At 33.9% G+C, this 26,354-nt stretch overlaps 3 protein-coding genes across 6 annotated transcripts; all 3 read right to left on the bottom strand.

Moving 5' to 3' along the window:
* Positions 1 to 15,707: 15,707 nt before the first annotated feature.
* Positions 15,708 to 17,204, bottom strand: LOC112278725 (oxygen-evolving enhancer protein 2, chloroplastic-like). The gene is made up of 3 exons (XM_024512394.3): positions 16,885 to 17,204; positions 16,479 to 16,711; positions 15,708 to 16,207 (listed from the first exon to the last, which is right to left on the bottom strand). Exons 1-3 carry the CDS (start codon positions 17,144 to 17,146, stop codon positions 15,896 to 15,898), a joined length of 807 nt encoding a protein of 268 aa, XP_024368162.1. The 5' UTR covers positions 17,147 to 17,204; the 3' UTR covers positions 15,708 to 15,895.
* A 1,350-nt stretch (positions 17,205 to 18,554) lies between these two features.
* LOC112278723 (WRKY transcription factor SUSIBA2) lies at positions 18,555 to 23,671 on the bottom strand. 4 transcript variants are annotated; one of them, XM_024512391.3, is made up of 6 exons: positions 22,925 to 23,671; positions 22,507 to 22,680; positions 21,507 to 22,083; positions 20,733 to 20,949; positions 20,128 to 20,286; positions 18,555 to 19,837 (listed from the first exon to the last, which is right to left on the bottom strand). In XM_024512391.3, exons 1-6 carry the CDS (start codon positions 23,519 to 23,521, stop codon positions 19,303 to 19,305), a joined length of 2,259 nt encoding a protein of 752 aa, XP_024368159.1. In that variant the 5' UTR covers positions 23,522 to 23,671; the 3' UTR covers positions 18,555 to 19,302. The 4 variants fall into 4 exon arrangements, with proteins under 4 accessions (XP_024368159.1, XP_024368161.1, XP_024368160.1 ...); XM_024512393.3 differs by having other exon boundaries at positions 20,733 to 20,940; XM_024512392.3 differs by having other exon boundaries at positions 21,507 to 22,080.
* On the bottom strand, positions 23,573 to 24,446 carry LOC149989763 (uncharacterized). Its single transcript, XM_090247845.1, has 2 exons — positions 23,939 to 24,446; positions 23,573 to 23,772 (listed from the first exon to the last, which is right to left on the bottom strand). The coding sequence occupies exons 1-2, from the start codon at positions 24,429 to 24,431 to the stop codon at positions 23,612 to 23,614; spliced, it is 654 nt and encodes a 217-aa protein (XP_090103971.1). The 5' UTR covers positions 24,432 to 24,446; the 3' UTR covers positions 23,573 to 23,611.
* Between the last annotated feature and the right edge of the window lie 1,908 nt (positions 24,447 to 26,354).

Genomic DNA, 26,354 nt, shown 5'->3' with positions numbered 1-26,354 from the left:
GATTGCGCCATAGACTTGCAAGAAGGAGCACAACCGCCTTTTGGTCCAATCTACAATCTATCGTAGACGGGGTTGGCAGAGTTGCAGAAATACATCGACGAGAATCTAGTCAAGAACTTCATCCGTCATTCAAAATTGTCAGCTGGAGCACCTATCTTATTTGTAAAGAAGAAAGATGGCTCATTGCGGATGTGCGTGGACTATCGAGGCATCAACAAGGTAACAAAGAAGAATCGTTCTCCTTTACCCTTGATTTTTGGTCTCTTAGAACAACTTGGACGTGCAAGGATCTTTACAAAAATTGATCTAAGGAGAGCTTACAACCTCGTACGAATCAAGGAAGGAGATGAGTGGAAGACAGCGTTTCGTACAAGGTATGGCCATTTTGAGTATAATGTCATGCCCTTTGGTCTTACCAATGCTCCAACGGTCTTTCAACATATGATGAATGATATTTTTCGAGAGCACCTTAACGATTTTGTTGTCATCTATTTGGATGATATTTTGATATTTTCCAAAAATGAGGAAGAGCATGAAAAACTCGGTCTTGAAAAAACTATGCGAGCGAGGACTATATGCCAAGTTGGAGAAGTGTTTATTTCACCAAATAGAGATGGAGTTTCTGGGGTTTGTTGCAACTATGGAAGGCTTGAAGATGGACCCCAAGAAGGTGGAAGCAATCGTACCTTGGGAGGTTCTGAAGACGATTAGAGACGTACAATGATTTTTTGGTTTTGCCAACTTCTATCGGATCTTCATCAAGAATTACTCTTAAGTTGCTGCTCCTCACACTCGGTTGACATGCAAGGATAAAGCTAGAATGGGGACCTCTAGTGGAAAAGGCGTTTCAAGACCTGAAGATCGCATTTACTACGGCTCCAATCTTGATACATCCAGATTTTAAAAAGGCCTTTTATTTAAAAACTGATGCTTCGGATTTTGCTTTGGGAGCTGTACTTTCTCAAATGGGAGAAGACAAGAAGCTCCATCTGGTTGCATTCTATTCTCGAAATTTCTATGCTGCTCAAATCAATTATGAGATCCACGATAAGGAACTTCTTGCTATAGTGGATTCTTTCCAAGAATGGCATCACTTTCTTGAAGGAGCTGCACACCCAGTGACCATATACACAGATCACAAGAATTTGGAGTATTTCATGTCAGCTCGAGTTCTAAATCGACGTCAAGCTCTGTGGAGTATGTTGCTATCTAGGTTCAATTTTGTTATCACTTATTGAATTGAAAAGCAGCAAGGACTATCTGATGCCTTATCGAGGAGATCGTATCTTGTACCAAAGGCTGGAGAAGCAACGTTTGATGAACAATGTACAACATTGTTGAACCCAGAATAATTTCAGCTTTGCGCTACTATTGTGCCAATTGATGCTGACTTCCTGCCGTGACCATTGAAAATTCAGTAGCCATTGATATTAAGCAACGTGCCAATGACGACAAGTTCAAGGTAGAGGGAGATCTTTTATACTTTGAAGAGCAGTTGTATATCCCAAAAGGACCAGCACAACTCCGAGTTCTTCAATCTCGCCACGATTTTCCAACTACAGGACATTTTGGATTCAACAAGACCTTGGAGCTTATTTCTCAAGATTTTTGGTGGCCCCAAATCTAGAAAGATGTGAAAGATTTTTTCCTCTCCTGTAACATCTGTTCAAGATTCAAGAATCCTTGGCATCGCCCTTATGGACTCCTACAGCCATTGCCGATTCCACGTCGACTATGGTCTTCAATTTCCATGGACTTCATCACGGACCTGCCATCATCAAATTCATTTGACACCATCTTTTTCGTGATAGATCGGCTTACAAAGATGGCGCACTTTGTCCCTTGCTAGAAGACATCGTCTAGTGAAGTCACAACAAGGCTCTTTCTCGATAATGTGTATCGATATCATCGACTACCAGATGATATCATATCAAATCGAGGAACCCAATTCGTATCAAAGTTTTGGAGATCTCTCTTTGAGATATTGAAGGTAGATATCAAGCTTTCTTTGGCTTTTCATCCTCAAAATGATGGCCAAACAGAACGGGTGAACTAAGTCTTGGAACAATACTTACGATGCAGCATCAACTATCAGCAAGACGATTGGACCACATATCTGTCGCTAGCCGAGTTTGCATATAACAACACCCTCCATGCGTCGACTTAATACACACCATTTTTTTTCAACTATGGATATCATCCAAAGCTTGATTTATTGAGTCCGTCAAAAAATAACAATCCAACAGCTGAAGGATTTGCGATACAACTATCAGAGCTTCAAAATACGTTGAAGTTTTAATTACAATCCACTCAAGAATCCTACAAGGCGTTTGCAGATAGATTTCAAAATCAAGCACCTACTTTCAAAATTGGAGATAAAGCATGACTTCTTTGACGGAATATCAAGACCAAGCGACCATATGATAAGTTGGACTATCGAAGATTGGGACCATTTATCATCCAGAAGCAAATCAATCCAGTGGCGTACTGTCTGGAATTACTTTCTTCTATGAAGGTACATCCAGTCTTTCATGTTTTTTTGTTGGAGCCTTATCGAGAGTCGTCTTTTCCTGGAAGAATGCAATGTCTGCCACCTAATATTGAGATTGAGAACCACGAAGAATACGAGGTTGAAAAGGTGCTGGATTCACGGCGAAGGTGGGGCAAGTTGGAGTATCTTGTTCATTGGTGCGGCTACGGCATTAATGAGCGAATGTGGGAGCCAGCTGAAAATCTTGCCAATGTGCCGTAAAAGGTACAAGAGTTTCATCAACAACATCCTCATAAACGTAAGCCGGTTTGACAATAACTTCCTTCTGAAGCTTGCTCATCCAAGAATATAAGAAAGGGGGAGAGCACCACTAAAATTCATAGTTGATGTAGTTATTTTCTCCAAGATAAAATAGAATTTTTTTAATAGCCATAGTTTGGTCTTCTGATATGGATAGCCAAGAGATAGATACTATGCCATTCAAATTATCTCAACCGACTAGCTCACGAAGGAGACCCCAAGATGAAGGACCGCCTACACCACGACGACGACGGAGGATATCGAGTAACCGATCACTGGTGATTGTATTTGAGTCCGAGCCTGCTTACGATGGTCAGCCAGAAGGCATATTTGCAGGACAATTTTACAATGAAGTCACGGAAGTTCATGTTTGGTCAAAAGTTGAAGGAGTGGGCAACTACCATTGGCTTCAAGGGTCGATGAACCACTTGCCTCGTGAACAACAATTGGAGTTCATAGCAGACGTTATACGACAAATCTTCATTTTCTTACGTTGGTACTGATTAACAACAACATTGCTTCTCAGAGACCTCAAAGCTAAAGGAAAGGGTGATGTTAGAGACATAGTCTTTAGAACCTTCTAGAGACAAGTTTCTAGAACCTTCTAGAAGCAAGTCTTTGGAACCTTCTAGAGGCTTCTTAGTTAGTAGAAGATATTAGGGACATAGTTCTTAGAACCTTCTAGAGATAAGTTTTTAGAACCTTCTAGAAGCTTCCTAGTTGGTAGAAGTTGCTTGAAAAACTACCTAAATAGGAATATATATTGGAATCGAGGCTGAAGAGTTCTTCAGTCTCAACAACACATCTCTTGGAGCTCTAGCTCACCTCTCTGGTGTTGTTCTTGTATTCATCTGATTAATCTAGTTCTTGCCAATTCTTCTTGAACTTCTTATTAGATCTCGAGTCTGTATTTTTGTGTCCGTGACAATAAGGTGGCTCACTATGATTCTTATTGTAAAAATAAGAGCTTGGTTTATGTTATATTTCTTCAATCACTTTTTTTAAATATGGTTATAGATATTTTTACTAATAAATTCAAATCATAAAGAAGTTGTGAATCTTTTTCTATCAAATGTACAAATCAAAAGAGAGTACTTCTAGATAGAAGTGCATGTATGAGTCCAACTTGAGTAAATCTAGCAAGATATTAGAAAAGATGCAATATTAGATACAACTTCATTTATTGCAAAAATCCTTGAAATTTTTATTTGTTCCATTAAAATTTTTAGGCATATTAATCTTTGTCTCGATCATACTTATAGAAGTAAAACTTCCTAAATTTGATTCTAAGATAAATCTACTTGCTTCTTTCAAGTACACAACTTCTTAACGTAGATTCTTAATTTCTTCTATAGACATAGGATTAGTGTTTCCATATTTGGCACTAGTAATGCATGAAATTTCTAGTCTAATTGTATTAACAAGTTTATAAAGTTATGCAATAGTTACAAATCTATTCTCACTTCTCTCCAGTATAGCATCTATGATTTTTTCTTCTATTTCCAACAACTTAAAAAATTCACTAGTCAAATTAGAGGAGGATAATCTGCAACCTCTAACATTAAATAAAAATTTCTATAAAGAAGGAAAAAAAAAATTAAGAAAAAAATTAGTATTAGAAAGCTAAATAGTTTTTTTCAAGGTAAATAATTTATAATTTTCAAAATACAACAATAGAAGTAGGATAATTCACTCAGTTCTAAAACAAGACAAGAACAATGAGTTAGTACTCTTGTCAAAGAGTCAAAGACATGAATCTCAAAGAAAGTAATCCTAAATACACTCTTATGTCATTCAAATGAACTAAAAAATCATTCAAAGGTGATATAATATTAAACTAGAATGGCTATTACTAAAGACAAGAAGCTTAGAAAGTCTTGAAATAAGACTAAAGACTAAAAATGAATTAATAAGAATGAAGAAGGCTTTACTTTTGCCTCCATATATATTATCTAGCTAAGAGCTACGTGGCAATGTTCTATATGACCTCCAAAACATGTTGACTTTATAAAACAAGTATTTTAATTTACAAGGTAACTTTTTTACATGTGTGGTACATAGTTAGCTTATTTTGCAAGCTGCCAATATGAGATTAACTTATTGACCAATATTCTAACCTATCAATCAACTATAAACATGTGTAAAATCAAAATAATATTTATGAGGCTTCTAAAAAGCCTTTTTAAAAAATATTTTTAAATAAATCTACTTTAATCTATTTCTATTTAAACATATAAGTAAATATTAGAATAAATATGTATGTTTGTGATAAGATATTAGATAAGGACGTAATAAAAATTAATAAGTATTAATTCTACTTTTTAATAAAAAGACTTCTACTTATTTTAAAGATTGATAAATGAAGAAAAAAAATAAAAAAAAATAATTGATACAAGCATCTTTGAAAAGTAATAAAGAATATTTAAAAAAATATATATCTTAAAAAAACAAATATTGATACTTAAAGATGATCAATTATGAACCAATATCAAAATCAAACTCCAATGTACAAAACTGCATATCTATGGCAATTTTGGAGTTTTTAGCTTAATTGGAGAATAAATTTTGATAGCAAACAAAAGATAGATTTTCTAGGCATTAATTTTGAGTAAATTGAGTTTTTAATGACTTTATAAAGTCTTTGTAAAGTTAAGGTTTATTTTTGGTATTATTTAGGATTTAAAAAAATATAAAAAATTAACACTTTATAAAATTGTGTAAAATTCATAAGTGATTTATAAGTTTATTATTTTTTTTTATTGTAATATCAATACTATATTAAATCTTTTTTATAATTTTGAACTTAATCTAAAATTTTATTCAAATATTTTTGAAATTCAAACATATTTGGATTTTAAAAATTAGAATTTAAAGGACTAATGAGGATTTTTAAGATCTATAGTAATATTAATTGGATTAAATTAAAATTTTATATAATAGTAATTTATTTTATTTTAAATAGATGTGTAAAATTTGAAAACTATTGAATACTAAAATTAAGAAATATTGGCATTGGAAGATTGGCATCAAGGTTGAAGAGGAAGGCTGGCCATTATCCAAGCAAAGTTTATGATTTATGTTCTATTTGGTATGTTCAATCTTCTTGAAATTATTAATGATGTTTTTTAACTTAGTAATATAGAGATGTGTACAATTTTGGTTGAAATCCATAGTTAGATTATTAATTATTAAAATTTAAATTTATTATAGAATTAATTAAGAGTTTATTTAAGATTTAAGATGTTATTAGGTTTTTATCATGATTTTATTTAGAATTTAGGATTTTAATAGGATTTTATTAGAGTTGGATTTAGATTTTAGGATTTAAAATTTTCGATTTAAGATTTAATTAGGATTTGATTTAGAGATTGAATTTTGATTAGAATTTGATTTAGGATTAAAGATTTGATTTAGAATGAAGGATTTAATTTAAGATCTAAGATTTTAATAGGATTTGATTTAAAATTTAGGATTTTTTTAGAATTTTTAATTTTTTATAATTTAAAAAGATTTCTATTTTGATATTATTTTAGAATTTTTAATTATTTCTCTATAATTTCTTCATATTTTTTTATAATTTTTAAAAGATTTCAAATAAATTTGATCAAGTTTTGATTAAGATTATGAAGCTTTAATTGGAATTTATTTAGGATTTTATTAAGATTTTTGGAACCTAGTTGCAATTTCTATTTTGCCTTTTATAACCAAGTATCCAGTGCATTCTCAAGCAAGACTTCATATAATATCACAATATGGTTTATAGATGTATAAATTATTTTATAATTAAAACTCAATATTGCTTTAGATTATACTAAATTATTTTTTATATAAAGTACCTATAATACTTGATGGTAAGGCAAGGCGCACAATTCTTTGTATTAAAAATGTATTTTTAGTTGTCTTTCATTTCTTGAAGGCAAAGATGGACAAAAGTGTTAAGAACATTCTTAAAATTGTACTATTTATTATCTTTCTATAAATGATTTTATAAATCTTGAATTGGCAATTTATACACGATATGATAGTTTCAATAATACAAATAAAATTTTAAAGAAACTTATTTAATCATTTTAAATATTATAATTAAATAATAATAAAAAATTATATTACATATTTTTCTTTAAAAAAGTTATATAATAAAACTCTAATATAAAAAATAAAATAAAATAAAATAAAATAAAAAAAAACATTAGAATGCTCCATATGACATAAAAAGAAGATTGTGAGTAAAAAACCAATTCTAAAATCTAAAGATATTGCTTTAGATTATACTAAATCATTAGAAGTTTTAAATCATTAGAAGTTTTAAATCATTAGAATCATTTTTAATATATTTATGATTCTATGAAAGCAAATATTAATTTTAAAAAATTACACACAATTAAATTATGATACAAAAGTAACTTCCAAAAATTAAAATTTTATAAACAATTATATTCTAATCAATAAGTTAGAAAATTATTTAATACTAAAATATTGGCCTTTTCTTTGACTTCTAATGATTTAAAACTTTTTCTTCTAGAAATATGAAAACATCCAGTAATTATATAAAAAATCCGAAATATAATAAAAAAATATTTAAAATATGGTTTTAAATATTTTTTGGTAATACAAGATAATATTAATGAAATATAAAAATATTTATATATTTATTTAGTCGATACCTTATAGTAAATAAATATCTTTAACATTGATAGTGCCAAAATGAAAGTGATAAAATTTAAAAAATATGAAAAATCTACAAATATAACTAAAATATAATACTTTCCACTACTTTGTTTTATTAAATTCAGAGCTTTAGTTGTGGATTACAACCAAAATAATTTTTATGAAAATGATTCTTTTCATAAATATATTACTAATTAATAAATTTACTATTAATACAAAGAAGGGTTTGTGTAAAAATAATTATTTGGATTGTACATTACACATGCTAGTTATTGAAGATTATTATAAATAGTATTTTAAGAATATTTCCAAAAAAATATTAATATTTTTCTATAAAAAAAATATTTTACAAAAAAATAATATTTCAAAAAATAATTATAAATTTATAAATATGAATTTTATTGAATTTAGCTAGATTAAAATTTTATTTTGATGTAGAGGAATTTTAAAATATTATTTTCTACAAAGGCTTGTATAAGATTTATAAATAAATTAGCTATATTTTTTTATTTTTTTATCCTTCTTATTATAATAAAAATTAAAGTACTTATTAGAATATATAAGCTATAATCATATATATATAAATATATATATATATATATATATATATATATAAACACTCTATGGTTTTTTCTATCTTTAATGAAATTGTTAAAAAAATTAAGTAATTATTTCATGAATTGAAGCTTGTATAAAAGCTTAAAGATATTAAAACATAAGCTTATTATTTCTTGTATATTAATTTTGAAAAATTAGAAAAAAAATTATGATATTTATATATATTTTTATAATTTTTCAATCAAAAGTATTTTTTATTTTTTAAAAAACTTAAAGTAGAATTTAATTTTTCATTGTTTAAAATTAAAAAAAAATAAACTACCAAAGATTTTTAAATTTTTTAATCTTCAATGTACCAAAATCTTTTATTACTTTTTTATAAGTAATTATCTTATGTATTCATTACTAAAATAAAATTATAGTTTTTATTATAAATTTACATTATATGTTATAGATGATATATATATATATACATATATATATATATATATATATATATATATATATATATATATATACCATTTATATATGAATAAAATTTATTTTCAAATAAAATCATTAAAAATTTAATAATTAGTTTTTTTGTGAAATACGATTTAACTGATTTTTATTATAATTTAATTTATAGTAAAATTTTAAAAAATTAAAATCTTGTGCAAGATTACAATTAAAATGGTATTTTTCTTGTAACATGATATATATTATGTTACAAGAATTAAGTAAAACTTAAGTATAAATATTTTCTAATACTATATAAATTAAAATAATTATAATTTGTATTATAATATTGTTTAGAAATCTCAAAATTTTAAATTCAATTATTTTAAATTATTTTATGATATTGAATTTTCAAATCTTTTGTAAAATTTTTAATTAAGATAGATAATTTATAAAATATTATTAAAAAATTATAAAATATAGAAGTGAATTTATTAAAATTTTAAGAATAGTATTTTTTAAATAATATATAATAATAATAATAATAATAATAATAATAATAATAATAATAATAATAATAATAATAATAGTAATAATAATAATAATAATAATAATAGCCTTATATTATATGAAATATAATAAAAATATATAAAATATTTAATTAATTAAAATTTATTATATGAAATATTATTTTAATTTATTTATACTTTATAAGTATTTATTAATTTCGAAATTAAGTATAATAAATTAATAAGTCACATCAAAATTTGTAAGCTTAATAATAGATATGATTAGATTAATTATAAGAATAATATGCCCTAGTTAGAGGATATTATTGTGAGTATTGTAATTTTAAGAAGAGTTTTTAAATGGCTTTAAGGAGTGCTAAGGCGTATTAAGAATGCTCGTGTTCCCTCCTTTAATGATTTCAATTCTAAGATTTAATAGGTGATGGATTTTGGTATAAAGGCTCATATCTTGCTATAGTATTTTTTTTTCCAAATGAAAAACGTCTTGCCAAGTCTCTTAGCTCTTGATTAATTTTCTATTGCTTTCTTGTATTATGCTAACTTGGCAGCCATTCTTCTTGAGTAAAAAGTCCTTAAGAGATTTCTATATCTTAGAATAGAGCTTTGATTAGTCTTTATTTTTGCCAAGAGATCCACCTTGATTCTTTTCAAGTCATAAAGACCATGGTACTATACAATTCATACCAACCACAAATAATCTTAATTATAAGGTTGAATTGGGATCTTGCAAAGGTAAGTATCAATTGCAATTTGATGCCAAGTTAAGTATCAGTAGGTCATTATTCTAATCCAAGGATACGTCAATGACAAGCTCCAAATCTTTGTGACGAATATTTGTTAGTATAGTTGTGCAAAATCTTAAAAATTGATCTTATTTGATTTTTTTTTTTTTTTGTACCTTTACAAAGATAGTATAATTTTAATTTAATAAAGAACAATTCATCTACAAATACTCTTTAAGAATGCTATAGTGAGGTCTTCCTACCATCCTTCTAATCAATAGAGTTGATAGATTTTTTCTACAAAAATATAATCAATTTCAATTAACAAGCTATAATGTTTTATTGTAACATAGTTATTCAATAAAAGAGAGAATAAAATATTATATTATAGAAGAAATTATTTTTAAATATAACAAATACTCAACTACTTTAGAATCATAAATATTACTTAAGGAACTACTAAAATTCATAAGAATTAATATTATTTTTTTTATAAAATAGGCTTTTATTTCCTTTGTGAAGCATAAACATGACAAAATAAGGTAGATTAGAAATAATAGTATAATTAACATCTTTAGGTAGAAATAAACACTAGGAATCAATAAAGAATACTTAGATAAATCTAAGATTGATATCCATAGATGGCTAGTTATGAACTAGGATTATTTTTAAACTTAGAGACAAAAAGTACACATGTATGGCAAATGAGGCTTTGTTTGTTGATTGAATTGTTAGTTATGAAGAAAAACTTGATAAGATTTTCATAAAAATTGGATTTGAAGGATTTGAGTGCATATAACTTTGTAAGAGCTTTATAAAGTCAATGTTATTTCAGATAACTTTTTTTGTATTGAATAAGAAAAATATTATAGTTTACTAAATTTTATAAATTTTATAGCAGATTTATAGGTGTAATTTGGTAGAATCATAAATATATTTGTACTGAATCTATATTGTGTATTTTAAGCTCAATTAGGTAGTGAAACTAAATATAAGTGAGGTTCAAGTAAGCTACGGTCTTAGAAATTTTAAAAATAAAATATTATAGTTGAAATTTTTCTTTGAGATTCGAAAAGAAAGATGGCAAATATCCAAGTAGATGGCAATTATTTGTTTTCCTAATTTGTAGCTTAGAACCACTTTATACTTTATGTACTTGTTTTCAACAACTTATTTCTTATGATTTTTTAAAGTTTTTTTGTAATTTTTACAGTATTTTTTTTATTTATTAAAGAATTCTTTTTATTTCTCTAAAGTTTAAATTAGATTTTTTTAAAGACTATTTTAATTTTATTTAAAATTCAATATATTCAAGTAAGGTTTTTTAGATTGTATAAGATTACTAAGGTATTTCTAAATACCTTATGTATTGAATTTTTTAGATTGTAAATCCAACTTTAAAGTAAGAACAAACCTTTTTACAACTAGATATTTAATACATTCCTATATTAATTTTTACATAACACAAAAATTTCTTTCTTACATATCTAATTCAAACTAGCTTCTAATATGATTAAATCATTGAAAAATGTGCAACTTAAGCTACAATTTTAGATTCAATATTCTGATCTTTATTCACCTTCTTCTTCCTTCAAAACATGGAATACCACCTAGTAGAATCCAAATCCGACCTCAGACCAAAGACTTGCCAAACTCAAATACAAGCTGCCATTGTTGTAGATATTTGATTCTTCTTTGAATAAAGTGAACTCTTTAATTTTCAAATTAATTTATTTCTAGACTTAAATAGAAGCTTCTTCTTATTATTTATATTTTTTAATTATAATTTTTTAACTTCTACAATCTTTTTTGTAAATTCTTCTTTCTCAATATGTTTTAGGTATTCGACAAAGTGATGTCTTTAACAACTTTTTCTCTTAATTTATGCAATTCCGTACAATTTGAATACGTCTAAAATAACAACCTCTTGTTTAAAACTATTGAATTATCCAATAAGAGCTATTTTGACATCCTCCATTAAAAGCTCCTTTAAAAGTTCAATCTTGGACAAAATCCATATTGCAAATAGATCATATTCATGAATCCTAGTTGCACAAAATACTTATTAGATATACAACATGCAATACCAAAGAACCTTTTTCATATTCTTTCTTTTGAAATAAATTTTTGTGAATATTTCTTAGTAGTCTTGATGATGCTTTTTCCACCACTTTCTACTTGCACAATCATAGTAGCAAGGATCCATATTATTATCAATGCTTAACATATGTTTATTTCACTATTGCTAAAGATATGTCGTATAGGAAAATTACATCTATTCAAAACTACCAAGCAAGTTCGCAATTGGAAATCATTACATATCACTTTCTTATCTATTAGATTTTTGTAAATAAAGTTGTACATATCTCTTGTCAATAAGCATTGATGCAAATAAATGTTTTTTAATTTAACCACATATGGCTACTACTAATCTTCCATCAAATATAGCCATTATTGAAAAATAAAATTAATTGACTATTATAAAATCTATTATAAGGAAGCTCAAATTACAAGATGCTATTATTTATATATTAATATTTGTCTTATATTAAAAAATATTTTGGCATGCTTTGCTCCCTCAATTTTATAACAATCTCCATGGAGAATTCTAAAGAAAAGGAAAAATTAAATAAAGGGAGAGTTATTTTATTCAATTTTCATATTAATATTGTTATGTTGTATAACAAGTATTTTCTATAATAAAATTAGAGTCCTTTGTGTGATCTCCACTATATATAGCTTCAACTTTGAAGTAAATTACTTACATCTTTTTCTCTTGTTTATTAGATTATATATAGTTTGATCTATGCAAATTAGTAGTAAGTTCTAATATCCCAATAATACCATTCTAAAGCTCTATCCCTTTTCAATTGACAACTCCAATTCCTTCAATAGATATAATAACGTGAGAGTACTAAGATTTGTTTTTTTTTTTTTTTCCACAAAAAAAATCAACTCAATCAAAACAACATTTAAATACAAGTTGCAACTAATATGACTACCTCAAGACAACCCTCCACAATATTGCAGCAAATATACAAATACTTGTTTAATGTTAGTATATTCACAAATCCACCTATATGTAACTTTACAAGTAATACAACTTCCACCTTAATTTTTCTCACAAGAAATACCAACATTGTTTAGTCTTAACACACTTGCACTCAAATCCATCTACACCAATAACAGTTTTTTTTTTAAAAATAATCATCTTCTATAAAATCTTATTATGATCCATATCTCCTACATTGCGCACTCCAACTTGTGGCTTCCATCTCCAAAAGCATGACTTCCTCTCAACTTCTTTTGGTGATAGCCAAAGCTTGCCATTAAAGATTCATCATATTTGGTCTCACATTCATGTAGTATCTAACATCTTTGAGATGCAATGGAGAACATGTATGCTATATTGGTGATCCTTCTTGTCTTTTTCTCCTTTCATCCCCCTCTCTCCACTCCCTCCTATATAGGTTTGACTAAGATATGTTGTGAATATGTTCTTCTTAAGACTTATTCTATCTTTTTTATGGTACTAATTGAGTTTTAAAGATCTCATTGAAATTGTAGTAATAAGCATACTTCACACATTAATCCAAAGTGAGTAGTGTCTAGTCTTAGAGTCATAATTGAGCCATTGCTTTTTGAATTGTTTCAACCATATTTCAAGCTAACTCACCTAATAGAATCCTTTCTATAGTAACAGTAGTATGTGATTCTTATATGGATTATATCTAAGTTGCATCCACATAGTTTTTGGAGCAATTGTATTCTAAGAAGCACATTCAAACTTTTGTAATTGTAAAATTTAACCTATTGCAAGCATATCCTATCTAAATTATATGTTGGCTTAATTAGGTATATATAATTACAATATATATATATATATATATATATATATATATATATATATATATATTGTAATAATTGGTATCAAATAGAAGTAACAAAATAATAATAATAATATAATTTGGTAGAATTGTGATGGCAATGTATTATAAAATTTAGTCTAAATGAATAAATCTATATATGAAAAATAAGATTGTATTAAAAGAAGTTTAATTTTTATAGAAAAAAAAAAGATAATGTAGTTGCAACAACAAGAAATATAAATAACAAATTAATATAGAAAAAGAGCTTCAAGAATTGCATAAATTAAAAACTTGGTTTAATTATCCATAGTAAGATATCTTTATACATAATAGTTGATTTTTTTGTAATAAAAATAATTTTTGAAATTATAGAAATATAGTATTATAAGCAAAAATATTATTTAAAAGTTTAAATTTTATAGTATTTTAAAATAAATACTTATTAAAGAAATACTATATTAAAAAGATATATATTAAAAATAATGGTAATAATGATATATATATATATATATATATATATATATTAGATATTTTATAATAAAAAATATGATAATACTTTGAATATTTTTTAAAATAATTTCTAGGCTTTTGATTTCAAAAAAAGACTTTGGTTTGGTTATTATTGTTGATACAATCTTTCAAGCTAACTATCACATAAAATAATACTCAATAGCTATCTATTCATTAAGATTTTATAATCTATCATCTCTTTTTTATGTATAAAAAATAACTAATGTTTAGTCTTTATGGGCGAAACATTAGTTTGTCGGCAAAAACATATCTTTCACAAATCATAGTACTCTAACATTTTTGTCTTTTGTGGGCAAAAACAAAAAAAATAATTAATGGAAGTATAATTTAATGAATATTATAAACCTTATATATTGAATAGAGATCACATTATTAACATACTATAGTAGGCACAAAAATCTAAGTTTAAATTTGCAATGAATGTATTATGTATGTTTATATGTGCTTATATATAGATATATCTAACATAATACAATAAAAAAAAAACTAAAATAATTTTGTACTACATGAAAACGACTATAAATGTGGATTTGAGTCTTAAAAGAAAACACATCACATTGATGAGAACCTTAGATGCGCATTATTCCAGAGACAATGATAGTCAAGTGCAAATTTGGAAGTGTGAGTTTTAGTTTAAAATACTTGCAAGTTGTCTCGTGAATCAACAAGTGCCACCGAATGATTATTCGCTCTGCAATAAAATATATATAGAGTGTACACCAATGAGCTAATGCATGAGGAACCAATAAACCGTAAAAGAAAACGAAAACAAACGTGACATATACAGTTTAATACCCATCACATACAACCAAGGTTCTGGTTTACTTGCCACACAACCAACAGTCCATTATAACAGGAATTCTTACTGTGGAATCACACTGACGTGCAAACTTGCGAAACCATTTCTTTCATGAAAATTGAGAAAAAGAGTGAAGGGTGTGTGCGAAAACACGAATTTTTGTTTCTCCCTCAGGGCTTCAACACATTGGATCCAAGTGCCAGAGCACACTGGTTACATAATCACATGAAGAGCTCACGGAGGTGTTTCATAGCGACATACCATGTCTGTCAATGCAGGGAAGTTGCGACAGGGAGCAGCTTGCACATGCCTCTGCCTCTATCTGCGTGGACATCGGTAGATAAGATGGCGAGCGCTTCAATGCACAGGTTTCACGCGGAATGAGCAGTTGCAGTTGGACAGTGAACGTTTTCTTCCCTCGTAACCTAGTTCAGTCTTGGAGGGAGAGTGTCCGATCAGCTGTGACTACTCCATCACACGTTCCACAGTGCAGAATGGTTCTGTGGCTTGTGAGTAGTTGTCTTATTAAATAGCGTTCGGTTCACAGCATTTTCTGCATAATGCATATCAGGAATCTGTGGCGTACTACAGAGGTGACGAACCTCAATCAGACAGATAGTGCGTGTCACAGCGTCAGCAGGATAGTAACGTATTTAAATAATTTAGGTTGTCGAAGTAGAAACAAAAATATTTGCCACAATCTTCTGGGATGTGGTAATAGAATATTGGGTGTATGAGCACACAAACATATCGGCAATTAGGATGAATTCTTCTCGTCGCTCGGCAGTGAAGAATCCAAGCTCGTTTTGAACAACCCGTTCTTCATGTTATGAGGGATGGAACCGAAACGATAGTGCAGGAAGAGAGGAATACAAATCTTGTACACATCAATCCCTGCATAGTTTTTACAACGCTCCGGTAGGGTTCCAGTGTTACAATAATATATTGACAATATTTGATCATGCTACATGGGACGTCAGGTTTACAATCTAAGCCACGGTGAATGAGTTCCATGATCCCTCCACGAATTTCTTCACACCCTTGAACCATCTCTTATCACCAGCTTGGGCCTTAAACAAGTACAAGTTCCCGTCCTTCACGGTAGCGGCGATCAACTGATGCTTGCCTCCTTCGTCTCCATCAGCAGTACGTGTGAGTACGCTGAGCTTGTAGTAAGGTCTTCCATTCACCTCCATTGAGTTAGCTTCAAGTACTGCTGCAGTTGCAACGGCGTTGTTCTCAAAGCCTCCCTCGGAAGCGGTCTTACCACTGTAAGCTTGCTTTCCGAAAAGGTAAGAGACCTGCGGTTGCGAGTACAAGAAAGTACTGAGTGTACGCTTCGGAAATTGCATTGGCGAAGAGCCCTACCACATGAGCTGTCGGAATTTGCTTCCAGCCAAGAACGTATGCAGAGGGACCACACCATGCTAGACCTATCAGGATCTAAAACATTTCCCTGTCATAGGCCTAATTGCTAGAGTGGCAAGTGTGTCAAGCGTAGGTACGACAAAGGAATAAAAATGTAGGATTGTCAATTGACCAAGCACAAGTCTGGGTATCTCAGCGGCAAACCTCATCCAAGAATTTCTCTGGAGGGCCGTATTCAGTGATGCTTCCCTTGGTTGCAGGGGTAATGGACACAAACAAGTTAGTGGTGGAATCAAAGTTGTCCTCATATCTCAACACTGTTCCGGGAAACTCTTTTTCCTTGCTGGGGTTCCACTTAGACGGAATCTCCAGAGAGAATCCATTGCCGCTGTAGGGGTTGAAGCCAGTGGATTGCTTGGGAGCACCGAACACATTGGCTGCCGACCAAAAGCAGTCACTTGTGCAGTCAATTTTCCATGCAAATCAATACAAGCGTACGCTCATGCACACAAACCTATGTACATGAAATTACCATCAATGCGAAGCAACATCGACACCACTTTCCATTCGATCTAAGGCAAAAACCATTACCACACGGATCATCACTTACCACTTTCACCGTAGGCAGCATTGGCGGGTGCGATCCTGGCTCCAGCGGCAACGACACCGGCAACCAAAGCAAGCGCCGTTCGACGACTCACGATCTCACTCTCTTCACCCTTAGAGGCTCTCACGGTGACACTCCTGGATGCAACGGGGCCGACGCAGGGAGCAGCAACGGTGACGGACGCACCAGAGACGCCACTTTTGGCTGAAGCCAGGGAGGCACCTTTGACGACAAGTCCAGACGACACAGCCGCTATGCACGCCATTGCTGCGATGCCTATGTCTAGCACTATTCCCCTCTCTATCTGCCTCTCTTTCTGTCACTCCCTCTCTTTCGAGCGAATGCTGTAGCTAAGCCAATAGATACGGAAAAGGCAATCGTTGCTTCAATGCGCAAAGGTAAGCGATCGAGAAGTGAAGATGAAGAAGGGACGAAGCCAAACGAATGGCTCCGGCGATCGCCATATCTGCAGTTTTATCCAAACCTTGTACCTCCATTGGCTGACACGCTCCTTGGCCCACCTGTTCTGGATTGCACCCCTTGACGTTGCTCTTCATGGTGGAGAATCCCATTCCATTTGTTTTTTGTATCTCCGTGATCGAGAGCCAAGTGTCCCGGTTGGATACAAGCGAATCAATTCCAAACTCCAATGAAAATTTGTTTGCATCCAATTGATTACGTAAGAATATTGAATGCCAACCAAATAGACAGTAATAGGAAAACTAAATTTTGTTTCACATTAGAATGCCTTCAGATTTTTAAAAATAAAAATAAAAATAACAAAACAGCGATAACTGTGATTCGAATCCAATAACTACGCAACAGTTCGAAAATTGCTCCCAGAGGACGAGAAATAAGGACCAAAGAACGAGTATCATGAGCTGTTCATTATCAACAAGTAACTTTTTGTTTTGACATCATCTTAACTCGAATTGAGCTGCACGTGATATATTTTTTTGAAAAAAAAAAGTGTCCAGATTTATCCTAAAGCTTCGACCTTCAATTGGTAATTTGGGCATTAGGTTTTGCTGACGTCACCCCAACTGCCAGCAGATTACCCTGTGCATGCAGAGACTCGTCACATAGCATGACAATCCCACTTCCTGATTCAAGACTCACCTGATTATATTCAAGGAAAAACGCACCACCTGGAAGTCCAAATTGGGCAGACCAACCCGAAAGAAAGGATTTTCACAAACGGTTAGAGCTGATGATGGTGACACCAGTGACGACGACTTAAATCTGAAGCCTTGGATTAGCTTCGAATTTCCTAGCACGGTGCACGGTTGTAAACATTGTAGTCCAGATTTACCGACCGTATCCCTGTTATTGTTACAGTTGGTACAATAATTCTCCATGGCTTCAACCTTCAGGTTAGCAACCACGAATTTCTAGTTGACAAGGATTTTTTTTGAGTCAGTTCGTTGCTTGTTCCTAGCATGTTACGAGTCGTCAACCGCAACACCAAGATTGCACTCCAGCAATACCTTCCACCAGCGCAATCAACTCACATAGAATAATTGAGTACCAAATCCAGAAATATAAACAAGCAATGAAGGTTAACTGAAACACAACCAAAGCCTTACGCATCTCTTAAAAATATGAAATACATGGAGTGACGCAAATAAAGAATCCTGCAATTCATCAACTACGGCGGGTAAGAATCTAACATAAACAGTAAATATGAGTTTGCTGGCACAGGCGATCGCCAAAACTTTATTGTTTACCTGAATCTGACGGAAAACACCTCAAGATTACCCAAACCAAGTCGCACTCGATCGGGGCCTTCTGAGAAAAAGCACGCATAAAAGAACTCTACATACCTTAACGGTGGAGCAAGGCATACTATCCTATGCAAGTTTCACTAATTATAAGTTTTCGGCAGCCACTGTGTGTGATAACAAGCCACTCAGTAATGTACAGTACTACAGTCCTCGAAGCTCTCACCTACGCAAACATCACTAACCCAGGTTTGTAACTCCCCATGAGCAATATAGATAAACCGATTGCTTCATCAGTATCTCTCGACTTTACTCTTACAATCACCAAGATAAAAGTCAGCGTACACGAGCCCTCTGTAGTCACAATAATATATCATCTACAGACACAACAAAATGCAAACAGCAGATGAAGTAAATAACTATCAGGAAAGAAATGTCCAAAAAGGGACAATCAACCTTACCCCAGAAAGAGTTTGTCCCTAACCACAGCATCATACTAAGCTCCATGTAAGTGAGCCACGGTACTAGAAGTGAGGAGGGAAGTTGGGATTTTCTTTCCTACTCCACTACTTGACAGATATATGTTGGTATGGACATGTTAACACTCCATTTTCTTGCAGTATCATGGCACCCTAAAGGCTAGCATTGAATGCTTGCAGAGAGGCGCAGAATCGACAAAGCGTTTGGCCATGACCACGACCTAGACAGGAGCCATGCTATGGTGGAGAGATGAGTTAGAATTCATCAGATTAGTTTGTGTGGTAGGTTCTGGTTGCTCCTGCTTTGGCCTGGTACCAAAGCCAGACATGAAGGGCTCTCTGCTTTGCAGAGGAGCCCTAGCATCATCGAAACTGGGATGCCCAATAGATGCCGCGAGGCTTACTGCAGTGGCGGCAAGAGGGCCCTGTTCCCTAGCTCCCTGTACCCTGGGACCCAGACCAACACTCATTCCCAATTCCACGTCCCCAGATCCCCTGTTCCACCTAGAGGCGCTATCCTCAGGAGGTTGCCCAAAGCTGTTACCAAAGCTAATACCTTGGTCTTGTAATGACCTAGCTGTTGCAGCAACAGGGGCTGCAGTCTGCATTGCCACGTCATGTCCAACATTACGAGCAGCAGGTACATCATGATTGTGCTTCCCTTCGTAGGTAGTAATCACCGCCTTCGGGTCGTTAGAGGCTCTCTCAACATGCTTCCGGACCGGACAACCCACATTTGTGCACTTATAGTAGCTCCTACAGGTCATGGCAACAGTTCAATGTCAAGACGTCAGGACTTCAACATCATGAACAGGAACTTCTTTTGGAAAATATCAATTTAGCTAGGTCCTTAAATTAAACGCCCAACTTTGACCTTAAAAGACAGCAGTCATGCCTCCCACCAAAACGACAGTGAACAGTTTTTAAATAATTCCAACATGCACAAGAACAACAGAGAGAAGAAAGAAGTAAAAAATGAGAATGAGAAAGTGTTAAGATACAACAGGTTAACTACTAGCGAGACTGACATCCGAAGGGGAACATACCGAGGATGAGGATTCCCCTTCACCACTTTCTGGCCATATTTGCGCCAGCGGTAACCATCGTCCAGAATATCAACGTCACTTGTAGTTTGCACAACTACCCGCGGTTCCCGAATCATTCTTGGAGGAGGTACTGGATCCTTAGACTTCTTGTCAGTTTTCCTAAACCCAAAATAGCAACAAACATGTAAGCGCACAAAATAAACCACAACCAAGATAAATATGTGCTAAAATGGAATAACCATGTTGTAATTAGCCAAAGAGAATTCAAGTGAATACGAGTGAGTACAAAACCATATTGTACAACTGCGTAGATAACATTAGACACACAAGACAAAAGACAGGGGGAACATATAGCTCGAAAGTACTGGACAGAAACCCCATCGCTCAAGAAGAAATTCACTAATTTTGAAATTTTCTAAAATCAGCTTCTCACCCTCACAGACAAAATTTGCATCACAACTGAAGCATGACAACGTGACAAAGAGTATCTGCAGTAATTCCATTATTAGTTCATCTGAAAAGATACCCTGCTGCCCGCTACAACACGGCACAGCACCACGGAATGAAGAATTCAATTTCTGGTGAAATAAACAAGCCTAAAGTACCTGCGCTTCGAGTCAGGCTCATCGTCATCGCCATCCTCAGTGGAATGTTTACTCCCTGCGCCACCCTCGTCGTCGCTAGTCGAAGGGGAGGACGGGTCAGTGGTACCAGTTGCCCCTGATGCAGATCCTGTCCGTCCTTTAGACACATCTGAACTATCACGCTCCGTATTTCCACCTTCATTCTTTACCATAGAAGCAAATCCAGCTCCTGGAATAACTATTAAAAATATGTGTAAGCCTTCTAACACAAAATATTACGGGATACATACATTATCATTAAACGCCCTACAAGCGGTTCGGGTTGTAAAGCAACACAGGAATCATTGGCTGAGTCGACAAAGCGTTTGGCCATGGCCATAACCATGACAGAGCCATACCATGGTAGAGAGATAAGCTAGGATTCGTCTGATTAATTTGTATCATAGGTTCAGATCTGAACTATCATTGCTTTGGTCTGGTACCTAAGCTAGAAATGAAGGGCTGCCTACTTTGCAAAGCAGCTCTCGTAGAATCGAAACTTCATTGGCAAGAGAAGACACTCAAAACTTCCAAGACAATAGTGACAAATTTACTATCCATTGTCTGAAGACGAGAGAGAGAGACAGAGACAGAGAGTGGGGGGAGGGGGGATAAAATTAGACCTAGTCTGGAACTGGAATAGACGAAGTGTAAGTACCTCGATCGCAATTTTTATTTTTTTATTTTTTTATCAAGATGCGGGCTAAAAAATTCTGAATTTGGAATTACACAGGCGGATCATGTGATGTTCCTCACCTGAACTGTCAGATATAAGGTGAGCGCCACTCAATGCTAAACGTCGAGTTGGTTGAGGCTTGGGATGGTTGTGGTCACCCTTATAAATAATTTCCGTCACTTGTCCATCACGTGAACGCTCTACCTTTTTCTTCATGAGACAGTTGATATGTGTGCACTTGTAGTAGCTTCGTGGGTACTCGCTGCCCTTTACATGCTTTTGCCCATACTTTCGCCAATTGTATCCATCCTCTGATGGTCTATCAACGATCGTCGACACGGCAGCAGGAGGTGCCTGCTGCTCAGATCCTTGAGAACTATGAGAAGCAGTAGGTTGAGAAGGCTGAGAATCAATTGCTGTCGACTGGGATTGCAAAACAACTCGAGCTTGCAAGGGCTGGACATCTAAGGTCACAGGAACAGCAACTGGAAATGCTGTGGAAGAAGGAGCTTGCGACAGAAAGGGAGGTGCTGGCGGCACAACTGATGCAGAAAGAGTCGAGGAGGAGGTCACAGGCTGCGGCTGCTGTGTAGGGGCTTCATGCAATTGAGGAATAGCAACAGGTTGATGCTGTGACGTCCCACCGAAGGTTGACTGCTTTGGTGTAGTCAAGTCAGTAACGAAGGAAATTAATCTCAATGATATTTCATTTTAGGGCAGTATAAAAACAACAACCCACACTTCAACCGTTATACTAGAAATGCACAAGAAAGGCCTGCAATTCCTGTACCGATGCCTCAAAACCAAAACCCAGGTGGAGCTGAAAATGTACCACAAGAAACTAAAAGACTGTTTATCCAATCCTTGTTATCAAAGAAAAATTGTGATGAGAAAATAGAAAACTACGTAACTAACAACGGAGAAGCTGAGGTTTGATTGACAACATTAAGAGGAGGAAATTGACAACGATACGAAGGTGTGTTACACCAAATACTGAAGAGTGTCACCAGAATTTACAAATAAGAATTTGACATGCAGAACGACCGATGGGATTCAGCAGATATGTAAGCGCAACCTTACCAAGCTAGGCGGTAGTGGAGGGCGCGGAACTGAATGTAAAAATGGCTTGAAAACAAAAGTCTGCTCGGCACTACGCTCCTTGGAAACTTCTCCCACTTTGGCAACAGGTCGGGTGAGTGAGCCGTTGAAAAAAGGAGGCATAGGATATGTGCCAGTTGTCGGAGATGGCTCTGACTGAAGACCAGTTTACCAGAAGAGAAAGACAAAGAGAAAAAATAAAAATAAAAACACTGCTGCTGTAGGAACGACAAGAAATAGGAACGAAAAAAAGATTTTTAAAAAAAAAGATAAAACAAAAACAAATAAAAAAGGAGGTGGAGCACCATTAGAAGATACAACCCTAAGAAACATGAAGTTGCTGAATTTGAAGTAAATAGAATAAATCCTCCCAGCAGTAGTCACGTCCTGGGGATTGTACCTGAGACGTAGACACGAGAACTGGAGAAGAATCGAACAGAGTAGTGGGACTGAGACCAGGGGGAATAGTGAGATATGCCCCTTGGCGAGGTATAGGAATGCGCGACGGCTGCAGAACCTTGAACCGGTTATTATTAGGAGGTCGACCAGAGCTGGGATGACCTCCACTATCAGCGACTTTATTAGCTGCTCCGCGAGCTGCGAGCCTCTCCGCAAAGCTCCCCCCTGCAGTCCCTGGCGAGGAGCCTCTGCCATCAGTAGCTTCTGCTTGGTGGTTTCCAGTACCACCATTAGTTCCAGACTCCATGGACGTGGATCTGCCATCTACCGATCTGTCTACACTATCAGGGGTGGGCGAGTTGATTGCTCCTGCCAACAAATGCGAAAATGACCTGTTTTCTTCCGTTCCACCCTCCTGGTCCGCCAAGAACCCTGAAACCATCGACGACATAGAACCCTCCAACGGTTTAAAACCTATCCCATGTTCCCCTGCTCCAACAACCATCGTGGCTTGCGGTCTTGAAGGAGTTGGCTTGCGGAGTATTCCATTACCTCCTCCTCCTCCTCCCGATTCTGCTCCACCCTGTTCCCCTTCCATCGGTAGTCCACTAATCTACTGGATTCCGACAAAAACCCTAAATATCCCTCACACGCCACTACCTCACACTCCCTTCACCATTTCCGCTACCTACTCACACACATCACCATTAACCAAGTTCTCCAAGCTCTGGCCCCAGTCATCAGATCCCTTTCCAGCTCCATCACAAACCCAAGACCCAACAACAGAAACTACACTGTTGTTGGCTATACTCTCCAGAAACCACGCTGGGCCTCCCCTAAATGTTCCACCTTCATGCCACAACCATCTTAGGGTACAGAATATCCCAAACCCAACACTCCCATGGCTCCACCTTCAGTACTACCGACACAGCAGCTGCTAAAAATTTACGAAATTCACACTCTCGTGCTATCAAATCAGTCGCAATCTGTTGCCAACAAACCGAAAAGTTTGTACCTGAAGCGATTCCTCGATGCCCCAAATTCAGGAGGGGATTCAGAAGAGCTGAAAGCGAAGCTGCAAATGTCTGCCCGAAACCAGCCTGACTCGAGAATCGAAACACGTCGGGATAGGAAATCGCAGCTCGAGTGTACAGATCGGTATCCACAGCCCAGCCCACCACGCAACCATCGCAACGAGTGGCAATCACAACCCATCCGTCGTCCTTGGTGGATGTTCTGTGAGCCCTCCACCCTGCAGGCCTGCGCGCCCCAGCAAGGCACAGCAGGCCAAGCAAGCCACTGACACTCCACCAGTGCTTCCTCCCTTCATCCTTCCCATCATTCATCCACTCCACCCCCAACCCCCCCTCATTCATCCGCGGCCATTTCGAGGATGCACCTAAACGGGTTTCATTCATCCACTGGGTTTCCGCCGCCTGCCTGCACAGGTTTCGAGGGATGATGACTCCTGCGACCACATTAGTTCCTCGGTTCCAACGTTCATCCATCGGAGTGTGTGTGTGTTTCCGCTCATCTGCATCTCCGCTCCCCAGGCTGCGCCAGCTCCGTGTTCATCTTCATCCCCGTATTTCATCGGTCTTCCGGTTGCCGCTTGGAGGTTGGGCGGCACTAAGGACGGGGAGCCTCGGTCATTCTCTTTCCACCTTGGCGGAGAAGAGGAGTAAGGGAACATGTCCTCACCTGGTAAATGGCTCTCCTCCTCATATGTGGGTGGGTCCATGTTGCCTCCAGGTTGATGCTGGTTCATGTCCCCCTACAGCCTTATGTATCTCCAGGGACTGAAGGTTCCTCAAGCCCTCATGTCTAAAGTCAGGTGGGTGTGTGGGTGGATGGATGATGGATGAAACTATTGACTTTGATTGATGAATGAAACCCATGCTGTGTGTGTGTTTGTGTGCATGCTGACATGGATTTGGGTATGAGGATTTTTGGATGCCTGTGGAATAAGGGAAGGCGATGGAGATGTTTCCTCAGGGGAACCCCAACAAAATGGTTGTAAATTATAAATAATTATATGATAGAAAATTAATCACCGCCAGAGCGTTGATGGGCCTCACCCCCAATTTGTTTTTTGAGTATTGGTGGTGCCACTTCTCTTGGTTAATGATATTTTGATAATCCCCCAGCGCCCTCTACTACTTGCTTTAAAAAATATGACATTTTATTTGTTTTTTCATTTTGTAATGATTCATTGCAATCCATTGCTATTTTTAAGCTCTATCTTATAATGTTTATTATACTATCTACAAAGGAGGTTCTAGTTTCTGTGACGAATCAAACAACTCCTTACGGCCTTGGTTATGCATGAATTGTAGTGTGGTCATTTTCTAATATTATTTAAAGTCATTTGTTACCATTTCGGCATTTCGATATTTTAAAATTATGGCAGATTGGTAGAGCTTAATCATTGAAGAATATTTGCGATTCGTTTAACTTACATTCATAAAAGTCAAACACTATCAAAAAGCATGCTTTGATGTACAGTTTTAAACAGTTTGTAGAAAATTAATGTCCAGGCAGAAAAGCACACGTCTATTGATCATGGATATTTTTAGAATAATGTATGGCTCTATTCAACCAATTTATGGAGGAAAAATCATGCTTCCGTGGTTAATTGAAAGCATAAATTCCTTGAATTATTCTGGAAGCTGAAAACTCATTAAAATAAAAGCAGACAGTTGTAAAAACAAAATACAGACATTGAAACTTCCCTCAAATTGTTCCATTTAAAAAAATAAAAACACAAACAAACAAACCAACCAACAAACAAACAAAATGACAAACAAAATGACAATTTGTTTCAAAATTATAAATATTGTAAATAATGTTTATTAATACATGAGTATACTTCTAATTTACTCATCATGATAATATATAATATATATATATATATATATATAATTTTTATTTTGCATAAGACTCACCATTATCAGTTAAACTCATTATAATTTAAAACTTCACAAGTCATATGTACTATATCCAGTTAACAAATATGTAGGATTTTATTGATTTATTTTAAATGTTGTAATTCAAGCTGTATTTCTGCAGGGTAGAAGTGTAATTATTAGAAAGAACTAACCACAGTATTTTACAAGTTTTTTTAGATTATATTTCTATTGTTATCCTAATTTTCCAACTTCCATAATTGTTTGATTACAATAATAATACATCATGTGTAGACAAAAACCAATCAATAAAATGGTTATTTTTGTAACACAATAAATGTTTCTACATCTACACTTTCAGTACCAAAAATTAGGACATCTTATATAGTTTTTTTGGATAAAATTTAAAGATAGATATTGATAAAATTCAGGATTATTTATACAGATTTCGACACAAAAATCTTACAATTAGAACTATTTCTTTATTAATGTAGCAATACTCGTGTTTTTTTTCATGAAATTGAA

This window comes from Physcomitrium patens, chromosome 2 (assembly GCF_059467195.1).
Source record: "Physcomitrium patens ecotype Gransden chromosome 2, ASM5946719v1, whole genome shotgun sequence".
Lineage (NCBI taxonomy): Eukaryota > Viridiplantae > Streptophyta > Bryopsida > Funariales > Funariaceae > Physcomitrium > Physcomitrium patens.
The sequence above is the reverse complement of the archived record's forward strand: the minus strand, read 5'-3'. Positions and strand labels throughout refer to the sequence as shown.

What these genes read in the sequence shown, in the direction of transcription:
- LOC112278725 (XM_024512394.3), bottom strand. Translation starts at nt 17,146, where the DNA reads ATGGCGTGCATAGCGGCTGTGTCGTCTGGACTTGTCGTCAAAGGTGCC. An exon ending in TGCTGCCTACGGTGAAAGTG is followed by an intron (nt 16,712 to 16,884) that starts GTAAGTGATGAT and finishes TTTGGTCGGCAG; the next exon opens with CCAATGTGTTCGGTGCTCCC. An exon ending in CAGAGAAATTCTTGGATGAG is followed by an intron (nt 16,208 to 16,478) that starts GTTTGCCGCTGA and finishes TCGCAACCGCAG; the next exon opens with GTCTCTTACCTTTTCGGAAA.
- LOC112278723 (XM_024512391.3), bottom strand. Translation starts at nt 23,521, where the DNA reads ATGGAAGGGGAACAGGGTGGAGCAGAATCGGGAGGAGGAGGAGGAGGT. An exon ending in TTCTCGTGTCTACGTCTCAG is followed by an intron (nt 22,681 to 22,924) that starts GTACAATCCCCA and finishes ACTGGTCTTCAG; the next exon opens with TCAGAGCCATCTCCGACAAC. An exon ending in GAGCCTGACTCGAAGCGCAG is followed by an intron (nt 20,287 to 20,732) that starts GTACTTTAGGCT and finishes TTTTGGGTTTAG; the next exon opens with GAAAACTGACAAGAAGTCTA.
- LOC149989763 (XM_090247845.1), bottom strand. Translation starts at nt 24,431, where the DNA reads ATGGATGAACGTTGGAACCGAGGAACTAATGTGGTCGCAGGAGTCATC. An exon ending in GCATCGAGGAATCGCTTCAG is followed by an intron (nt 23,773 to 23,938) that starts GTACAAACTTTT and finishes TGTGGCATGAAG; the next exon opens with GTGGAACATTTAGGGGAGGC.